Raw genomic sequence first — 11305 nt, 5'->3', positions numbered from 1 at the left:
GAGTTTATGGGAAGGTCAGAAACATTCACACACACGTCCAGCTTCGTGAGCTTATAAAGAGAGATAAAGAGAGAGAGAGCTTCGTCTGAGTCCATTCCAACCAATACTTTTCTATTAAATTTTATTCTAATCCAATATAATTTCCTGTGTATCATTTTAAAAACATACAAAAGAGAAATTCAACATTCATAAATGACTACAGAGATACTCACTTTCCACATCGAAGCAAACCAAAAAAAAATTAGTTTTAATAGTGAGTAAAAAAGTAATACTGCAGTTTTATATGCATCGTATAAAAATAGGGAATGCCTATTACAATAAAATAATTATTTACATTTCTGCATAATTCCAATTGGGTAGTAGAATTACAGCATTAATAAACCAACAAAATCAGTCTGAATGTTTTTTTCAAATTTGCTGCAATAAGATACAAATAGACCACGTCATACTTGAGCAAAGAGAGAAGATTAAATCATGTGTTATTGATAAACTGACACAGTCCGTTCAGAAAGATGAAAAAAGCTGATAGGCTTCATCGTCCACAGACTTCAGCAAAACACTGAGTCTAAATCTCAGTGTTTCTAAGTCGAAAAATCTCTAATAACTCAGTTCTCTCAGGATTAAAGACGCGATGATGTTCATACGGTGTGTGTTTAGCACTGAGATCATCTACAGGAACATGTTAAACTGATGCCAGTGCTGTGCTGGGGTCAGTCTCATGCGTTTACTCACTCACTCAGAGCTGGGAATGAGCCGAGGATTGTGGAGGAGGCGTGTGTGTTCCTCCACACGGTGAGTTATGTCTTCATCCCGGGATCAGTCACGAGTTGTGTAGAGTTATAGTGCAGTTTCTCCTCAACAGCCTGTGGGGAAGCGAACGCAGAAACAGCAGCGCATGATTTCAGGACATCATTTGAAAAAAATCACCCATTTGACCAGATTTAAAGATGTGATGCGTGTTAGTGAAGAACTAGTGCGCCCCCTACAGTCTGAGTTTGGACACACACACACACACACACACACACACTAACCCGACCCCTAAACCTACCCATCACTCTCTCACACACACACACTAACTCGACCCCTAAACCTACACATCACACACACGCACACATACACACACACACATACACACACACACACACTAACTCGACCCCTAAACCTACACATCACACACACGCACACAAACACACACACACACACACACACACACACTAACTCGACCCCTAAACCTACACATCACACACACACACACACACACACTAACTCGACCCCTAAACCTACCCATCACACACACACACACACTAACCCAATCCCTAAACCTACCCATCACACACACTAACCCGACCCCTAAACCTACCCATCACACACACACACACACACTAACCCGACCCCTAAACCTACCCATCACACACACACACACACACACACACACACACACACAAACCCGATCCCTAAACCTACCCATCACACACACACACACACACACTAACCCGACCCCTAAACCTACCCATCACACACACACACACACACTAACCCGACCCCTAAACCTACCCATCACACACACACACACACAAACCCGATCCCTAAACCTACCCATCACACACACTAACTCGACCCCTAAACCTACCCATCACACACACACACACACACACACACACACACACACACACACACACACACACACACACACACACACACACACACACACACACACTAACCCGACCCATAAACCTACCCATCACACACACACACAGACAGACACACACACTAACCCGACCCCTAAACCTACCCATCACACACACACACACACACACACACACACTAACCCGATCCCTAAACCTACCCATCACACACACTAACTTGACCCCTAAACCTACCCATCACACACACACACTAACCCGACCCATAAACCTACCCATCACGCACACACACACACACACAGACACACACACTAACCCGACCCCTAAACCTACCCATCACACACACACTAACTCGACCCCTAAACCTACCCATCACACACACACACACACACACACACACACACACACACACACACACACACACACACACACACTAACCCGACCCATAAACCTACCCATCACACACACACACCTTTACCTGAGGGCTTGAAGGCCGTCAGCTGTACCTCCTGAAACAAAACGGCCTGCTGGGATTATTAAGTCAAGTCTAAATGTCATTTAACAAACTAGTATTCATGACTTCAATGAGCTCATTGTTTCTGCCTTAAATTATTACATTGTTTAAATACATAAATTTTTAGCTAACTGTGATTTGTACATGCACATTTCTGAAATACATAACTTAGACAGATCCTCTGATAACAGATCACTCTAACCTGTAATGTAGACTCATGTATTTTCAGTAAAGCTGCTTTGAGACGATGTGTGTATGTGAAAAGTGCCATTCAAATAAATGTGAACTGAATTGAAGTCCAGTTTATTTGTACAGCTCTTTTTTACTGTAGACATCGCTTCACAAAAAATCATAATGTAATGTTTATCATATCATAATATCATGCCTTATAGTTGCGTTTAGAGATTAGAGATGGACGATGCATTTTGCAACAAGCATTCAAGCAGTTTCTGAAGAGTCTGTTCTGCTCAAAGTGGCATTTGATCAGAAATACAGTAAAAACAGTGAAATATTACTAATATTTAAAATAACTGTTTTCTATGTGAATATATTGTAAAGTGTAATTCATTCCTGTGATCAAAGCTGAATTTTCAGCATCATTACTTCAGTCTTCAGTGTCACATGATCCTTCAGAAATCATTATAATATGATGATTTAATGATCAATGATCAATTATCATTGGTGTTCAATTAATAATAATAATAATTATTATTATTATTATTATCAATGTTGAAAACAGTTTTTGCTGCTTCATATTTTTGTGAAAACTGAGATACGTTTTATTTTTCTGTATTCTTTGATGAATAGAAAGTTCAAAACAACAGCATTTATTTGAAATAGAATCTTTTGCAATATTATAAATATCTTTACTGTCACTTTTGATCAATTGAATGCGTTTTTAATAACATATTAATGTTTTTTATTAATGAAAATAAAAAAATTAATAATAAATCTGTTAGTTTATGTAAAAAAAGAAATTACAATTTGGTGTGGTGACAAGCCAATCACTGTTTGGTGATATACATCACTGACACGGTTGAGTGAAATATCAATGAAAAACAAAAAGCCATTAATGTTTGAATATTACAGGTACGTGTGGTTTTGCAGCTTACCTGACTTTTGTGGGCTGGTTTTAATGGGAATTTCCCAATGTTGTCCTCTTTAAAATGTCCTAGAGGAAACGACAGATGTTATATGCAAGTAAACAGGCTTTGTAAAGAATTTCACGACTAAAAGTGACAGTAAAGCACTCTCACACACCGTTCCTGAAGATGAGCGGGTTGGCGCTCACGGGAGTCGAGCTCTCGCTGCTCTCAGGGCTGGAAAGAGTCGGAAGACTGTGTACCCATGATGCACTGGGAGACTTCTGCGAGGGCAAGAAGCCGATTGGCTGAGAGCAGTTCTGCAAGAGGAAATGACATCAAAAGTGAGTTGGATAACCGTGAAACGGATCATACGTAAATCAGCAAAAATAATCAGTCTTACTGTAAACGACAAGGCTTTCCGCTTGTCCTGAATTCTTCTTATCGCATTCCGCACCTGCGTCATCATAACACATTCAGATACAGTATTATACTGCAATCGCACTACTGAAACGTGAGAGATGTTAATACAGAAGTCATACCTCACTGTTGTAAACCGCATACACCAGAAATATGTACAGGCCCTGCAATATGAAGAGAGTCAGCGCTGCTTGATTACGGCAAAAATCACAAACATAATTATTGAGATCACAATGGCTAGAAACATCATGCATTTATTGAACTATTAAATTTAACGGGATATTCTTAACTTAAAAAAAAGGGAGGTGTAAATGTGTTCAACTATAATGAAAATAATGTCATAATGCAAAAAATCTTAATGCAACCTACAGTATAATACTGTGAAATCTAAGTGCTATATGCAAAATAATTAGTTTTTCCTTTCGATTTTGGGGTATAATATGACATGGATATTATAACAGGGTTTTGTGAGATTCAGTCAATTACTTTAGGATTAAGCAAGAGAAAACAAAGTGTTTGAAATGATTTATATATTAATTTTACTATAATAAACAGTAAATTACTTTGTTTTCTGAATCCAATATAATAGCAGAATGCTGAAAATGCGGCACTCATCTATCTATAAACACAAAATGTAAAATCTGTCGTGAAATGATGTCTGTTTTTCTATTATATATTTATTCTGTACAAGGGACTACAGATGAAAATTAGCTCTCTAGCTAACTCTGGCGCATTTACATTTTGAGTGTGAACAAAAAATGTTAATTGATGTGCATTGTCCCTTTTAAATAAACAATAAATAAATAAAGTTTTGGTATTAGCAAAATACTTTCTTACTTGCTGATCAATACATATCAAGTGTCTGCATAATCTTGCTTATTGACTAATATTTGCTACTTGACATTTCATAATTCATAGTGATGTCTGAGCTGAAACCTATTTAAGCTCTGTGTGTCTAGTACATTATTTTGAGCAGTACACTATAATAACTGCATGCTATGAATCATTAGTAAATAGTTAATTCATCTTTTATAAAACATTGTAAATTTATAAAGCAACATTAACAGACATTGGTAAGCAGTTTATAAATACAGCAATAAATGCTTTACTCTTGATGTATAAGCATCTCTCTAATGTATTTAATTGTATTTTCATACGTTATTAATGATCAATTTATCATTTCTAAAATAAAGTATTACATTATTTACAAACCAGTTATTTAGGATTTGTCAGTGGTTTATAAGATCATTTAGTAAGTGTAAGTAAATTAAACTACTTAAATGTACATTTATACATATTATTTAGACAGAGTAATAGTTACTCAGTGTGTTAAAAATGCTTTATTAACACGTATTCATAATTCAGGAAGTTATAAAACATTTAGTAGCTGTCAGTTAACTATTTTTGTGAGCTCATCTAAAGTAAGCACTATTTATGCCTCGTAAAGCTTTTACAAAGGAGATTTAAAGGCTCAGTTATCTTCTAAACAGAAAAAGGAAATTAATTATATTAATGTTGGGACAATGCTTTATAAATGATGAATTAACTATTTACTAATGCTTAACTAATGACTCATAGCATGCAGTTATTATGAAGTGTTACCAAATTTGCTAAATAGTTAAACATTCATTGACCAGTACTTTTTACTTTCAATGCTCAAGTAAATTTTGACTCAAGTCATATTTTATTAGAGCATCCATACTTTTACACAAGTACTGTTTACTTCATCCTCCACGGTCTAATCTTAGTAGTTTAGCTGTTAGCATAGCATCAGCCATATATAATGTATATATCTATATATATATATCTATATATATATATATATATATATATATATATATATATATATAAATAGCATCCAAAATAAAGGTTTGTGCTTACATAATACATGTCTGTGTACTGTGTATAATTATTTTGTATATATAAATACACACATATGCATGTATATATTTAAGAAACATTTGCATATATATATAAACTACTAAGATTAGACCGTGGAGGATGAAGTAAACAAATCAATACTTGTGTAAAAGTATAAATATATCTCAGATAGCAGGATCTTTCCATGCACTTCCTCAACCTTTGTTCTTGCTGTTCTCACAGACGTCTGCTACATAAACACTCATGATAGATCTGCACGGCTAATTATATCAGGAGAGTTTCCTGCTCATGTGTCTCGTCCTCTCTGTGCGTCTCCCCCGTTCTCTCTATCGCTCTTCTGCTGCTTTTATCTTTTTCCCAGACGCACACAGTAAATCTACATTAACAAGCTCTGGGAGGGAATTCAGCCCTCGTTCATTATAGACATGGGAGGAAGAAAGAGACAGAAAGAGCAAGAAAGCTACATGAAGCTGAAAGAGAGGAAGTTCATTTCAAATGTGTTGACGGATTTGAGCCTGATTAAGAGGAAGGCAAACACATCTGAACTCTCTCTCTCTCTCTCTCTCTCTCTCTTTAATAACATGCATGAGTTAAGCTACTTGATTATGGCAAAAATCATTAACAATTATTGGCAACACTTTACAATAAGGTCCCATATGCTAACATTGGTAAACATGAGATAACACAGAACAATTTTTATTCAAGTCTCCCTGTAGTCAACAACTTCATCACTTAAAACTCAAACTCATCACCAAATTAACATATATTTTTTTAAAATTCTTGAAAAAACCCTTAAAATATCTTGAATGTAACTCGACACCCTTGCCTCATTTAGTATACACGGTTCTATGAATATGTAAATGAGCCCCACCTTCACTCACTCAGCTCAGAGATCCACTGGTTGACGATCACACGTTGATCTGATTGGTCACAAGGTAGTTTGTGACGTCAGAAACACCAGCGATTTCAAAGCGTGTTTTTGAGACTGTCTTTGGTTCACTGCAGTTTTAAGGAGGAAATACTCAGCAATGGTGTCGACTTATGAATTTACACATGGTTTGTCTTAAAGCATATTTAAAACACCACATACACACATAAACAACAATAAAAACTGGATTTTCACAAACGAGTGGATCTCTGAGCTGGTGTGAGTGAGTGGAGGCGGGGCTAATTTGCATATTCATAGAACCGTGTATACTAAATGAGGCAAGGGTGTCGAGTTACATTAAAGATATTTTAAGGCATGAAGAAAAATTTTCAAGGAAAAAAACGTTTAAATATGTCATTTTGGTGATCAAAGATGAGTTTTAAAGGATAAAATTATTGACTAACAGGTGGACTTTAAAAGTTTGTGTAATAAATTCTGTGAAACCAAAATATTTCTTTCTAAATCTACTTTTTGTGACATCTATTCAGTGCTTTCCCATTTAACACAATAATGGTTTTAAATAATTTTTTTTGGTTGGTAATTTCTCCGCCAAAATTAATGTGTGAATAATTCGATTGATAAATTTTGGCTGAGAAATCACCATATGAACAATATAAACAAACATACATTACAAGCACATTACTGTAAAGGAAAGGGTTTTTAAAAACAAAACATGCGGTCGAATGCGGCAAAGTAATCGTATTATCTTGATTATTTAGTTTTTTTGAATCACTGGAAGCCAAAATCACAACTGAAAATAAAATCTGATGAATCGGCCAGTTGAGTGAATAATTCAGTGACTCACTCATAAAGACCACTTGCTTTGTCCCGAATGAAAAGCATTGAGTGTTGTTACCTGAAAAGCATTGAGCGTGATGAACAGATAGGCCACGACATCAGACAGGTGTACCAGCACGCCACACAGCCAGGTCAGGCCTAAAACTGGTAACAAGATCAACACCGGCCGCGTCGCTGCCCTGCATGTGCGCACACACACACACACACACACACACACACACACACACACACACACACACACACACACACACTCATATTACTGAATGCATTGGCTAGGCTGCACAGTTTTACACTCTCCTTCAAGGACACCTATAACTAGCTGATTATAGAGACACTTTTCATTCATTTCCACTATTTGAGCGTAGGAAATATCTATAAAACAGGTGTCTGTTGATATTTGCATGGTATCTCTTCAAGTCCAGGTGGCTGATAGAAACAGAGGAGATACTGGTGGGCAGATGCTTCCTCTGTTATGAGCTCAACAAGATAAGAGGAAAGCTAGAAATGACTGGTGGATCCGTACTGCACTCTCTCTCTCTCTTAAGGAAGTTGAAAAGTGAAAAGCAATCACCAGGTAAGATCCAGCGTGTGAAGTTTCGAATCAGAACTGGGCGTCAGCATTTTGGCTCTGCGACGGGCACTGGCCACTGTAACCATAACAACACGAAAAAGCACCACGGCGTTGACCTGAGAACAGAGAAATAACTAGTACAATGAAGACTATCTTTCAACTTTAAAGGGATAGCTCACCCAAAAATGAAAATTAGCACATGATTTACTCACACTCAAGTCGTCCTAGGTGTATATGACATTTTTCTTTCAGACGAATACGACCGGAGTTATATTAAAAAATGTCCTGGCTCGTTCTGTTTTGAAGTCCATAAAAGTGCATCTATCCATGATAAAAGTGCATCTATCCATCATAAAAGTGCATCTATTCATCATAAAAGTACATCTATCCATCATAAAAGTGCATCTATCCATCATAAAAGTGCATCTGTCCATCATAAAAGTGCATCTATCCATGATAAAAGCGCATCTATCCATGATAAAAGTGCATCTATTCATCATAAAAGCGCATCTATCCATCATAAAAGCGCATCTATTCATCATAAAAGTGCATCTATTCATCATAAATGTGCATCTATTCATCATAAAAGCGCATCTATCCATCATAAAAGTGCATCTATCCATCATAAAAGTGCATCTATCCATCATAAAAGTGCATCTATTCATCATAAAAGCGCATCTATCCATCATAAAAGTGCATCTATTCATCATTAAAGTACATCTATTCATCATAAAAGTGCATCTATCCATCATAAAAGTGCATCTATCCACCAGTGCATCTATCCATCATAAAAGTGCATCTATCCATCATAAAAGTGCATCTGTCCATCATAAAAGTGCATCTGTCCATCATAAAAGTGCATCTATCCACCAGTGCATCTATCCATCATAAAAGTGCATCTATCCATCATAAAAGTGCATCTATCCATCATAAAAGTGCATCTATCCATCATAAAAGTGCATCTATTCATTTTTATGATGGATGGATGAGCTTTGATGGACTTCAAAACAGAAACAGCAATTCACTGCCATTATAAAGCTTGGAAGAGCCAGGACATTTTTTAATATAACTCTGATTGTATTCGTCTGAATGAATTATAGTAAAAGTAATAGAGTAATAGTAGTGAAGATCTGTGACAACAACTGAACCTTTTCCACCCTGAATCTGTTGTTGTTGTTTTGCTTCTGTGCCTTTAAGAAGCTTGCATGCATTTGCAAAGCCTGTGCTACATGGGACAGTGTCACAAATGAGTATCTTAAAGCATATTAAAACCACCATATAGACATTAAAAGCTGGATTTTCACCTCAGGGGGACTTTAAAAAATGAAACCTGCACGGATGAATTGTTCACAATAAAATCTATAACATGCATTTCAAAAACAGACAGGGTGAATTTGAATTGCACGCTGACTTTAAAACTATCAGCACTGCATTGCATGTGCTCACACTCTCAAGAGCAGATAAGAGCTTCACTTCATCTGAGACACACACTCTCACTCGGAGGAACTGCACACTTACAGCCAAAACAAAGAGCACAGGCCCTGCAAAAGCCCAAATCAGATTGGACTGAAGGTTCAGCCAGCAGTATTGCTGAGCTCTGTACTGGTCCAAGGTGGCCACCAAGGTTACAGCAACTATAACAACCGGCAGCCCTGAGGAAGACAGAGCAAATACACACACGATGCATGAGAGGAAGGTTAATCAAACAGTACAATACACACACACACACACACACACAGACGGACGGTTCTCACCCCAGCCCAGCACATAGTAGAGCTTCATCCTCCTCTCCTCGCTGATGTTCACAGACACCACTTTACTCCAGAGAAGCAAACCCTCCACCAGCATCCAGCAGAAAGACGAGAGGAAGAACAGATGGAGGAGAGCCGTCACCAACCAACAGGCCTCCTGCGCCACAGAAACACACACATATGATTTATGCCAATAAACACATTCGAAACTGTAGTACATCACAAATATAAATAGGTAATCTACCATTCAAAAGATCGGTGTTGGTGAGATTTTTAAATGTTTTTTAAATGAAAGAAGTCTGCGTTTTTATGATCAAAATACAGTAAAATCAGTAATATTGAGAAATATTATATGTTTTCTATGTGAATATGTTGTAAAATGTAATTTATTCCTGTGATCAAAGCTGAATTTTCAGCATCATTACTCCAGTCTTCAGTGTCACATGATCCTTCAGAAATCACTCTGATTGGCTGATTTAAACATTTCTGATTATTATCAATGTTGAAAACTGTTGCGCTGCTTCAGATTTTTGTGAAAACTGTGATACATTTTGTTCTTTGATGAATAGAAAGTTCAAAAGAACAGCATTTATTTGAAATAGAAATCCTTTGTGACACTATAAGATCACTTTTGATCAATTTAAAGCATTCTTGCAGTTTGGATTGGTCATTTATGTATGTAATTTATCACTAAAGAAACCACTGTCTTAATTTCACAGCTGTTTCGCTACTTTTATCAACCTTCAGATATTTATAAAAACATTGTAAAAATCAGGCAATATCAAAGTCTGCATCCCTCAGGTCCTCTTTCCATATTTTACCTGCTGTTAGTTCAGCAAACTCACATGCAATTTTATTGTTCATGGTTTTCTTTATATATAAGTGATCAGTGAACTTAGATTTTCTAGGTCACATTCATGATAAAAAAAAATCTTTGGGATTGTATTTAAGATAATTTCCTCCAATTCAAGCAGGTAAAAAACACAATGCTGCATTTCATATATTTGATGTGCAAAATATGGTTAATTTACCAACACTATAAAATCTCAGCCTGATTTTCTGTCTGATGGTAGCGACAATTCAATAAGATCAGATTTTAAACAATTTTTTATGATAAATATTGGACACATCTTGTTTTTGTATGTGATGGTGTTGGTCAGAAAACTGCGGTTCTGCGGGCTGTTTGATCGAGTATGAAGAGTTGTGATATAGATATATCAGAGAAGGCAGACCTGGTTTCCCGCGGCCCAGTCGCTGAAGATCAGAAGAAACTGAGCGACAGTCAGAGCCACGATCAGGTTCTTGTGCACCGTCGTCCGATCTGACTTGGGAACGCTAGAGGGAGACAGAGAGCAACAAATAATCCCATCTGTGAGACGCTGCACGGTGAGAGAGAAAAGTTGCATGGTTATTTTTTTGTGTGCAATCATCATATAATAAAAAAACTCACCCAACAGCCACAAAGAGAATGAGTGTGAAGATGAGACCACAGAGAGACACACCAGAGCCAATCAAACTGAGGATCTGCAGAGCCGTCTCGTGTTCAACACTTCTCTACAACACACACACACGAACACACACGCACGCACACACACACACACACTTCATTTAAGAAAGCAAAATTAAAATGGACTGACTGAAATTCATAACTCTTTCCCCACCAGAAAAAAAAGAAAAAAAAAGGTTGCCAGCATTTTTGATCATTTTCACAAAAATT

The 11305-nt window shown here is 36.8% G+C and overlaps 1 protein-coding gene across 2 annotated transcripts in view; it reads right to left on the bottom strand.

Annotated features, from left to right (window-relative positions):
• Window positions 1–104: 104 nt before the first annotated feature.
• Window positions 105–11305, bottom strand: part of adgrd2 (adhesion G protein-coupled receptor D2) — a 31035-nt gene continuing 19834 nt past the window's right edge. Inside the window, exons 15-26 of one of the 2 annotated variants that reach the window (XM_084086549.1) lie at window positions 11039–11142; window positions 10821–10923; window positions 9592–9745; window positions 9356–9489; window positions 7838–7953; window positions 7325–7445; window positions 3782–3823; window positions 3643–3696; window positions 3418–3559; window positions 3270–3328; window positions 2116–2152; window positions 105–863 (exon numbers count right to left, since the gene is read on the bottom strand). In XM_084086549.1, the coding sequence (XP_083942675.1) occupies window positions 856–863; window positions 2116–2152; window positions 3270–3328; window positions 3418–3559; window positions 3643–3696; window positions 3782–3823; window positions 7325–7445; window positions 7838–7953; window positions 9356–9489; window positions 9592–9745; window positions 10821–10923; window positions 11039–11142 (1074 nt within the window). In that variant the 3' untranslated portion in view covers window positions 105–855. The remainder of the gene's footprint in view (window positions 864–2115; window positions 2153–3269; window positions 3329–3417; window positions 3560–3642; window positions 3697–3781; window positions 3824–7324; window positions 7446–7837; window positions 7954–9355; window positions 9490–9591; window positions 9746–10820; window positions 10924–11038; window positions 11143–11305) is intronic. The other variant, XM_084086550.1, reaches the window with a different exon arrangement.

The sequence above is a fragment of the Abramis brama genome (assembly GCF_963993115.1).
Source record: "Abramis brama genome assembly, chromosome: 16".
NCBI lineage: Eukaryota > Metazoa > Chordata > Actinopteri > Cypriniformes > Leuciscidae > Abramis > Abramis brama.
The sequence above is the reverse complement of the archived record's forward strand: the minus strand, read 5'-3'. Positions and strand labels throughout refer to the sequence as shown.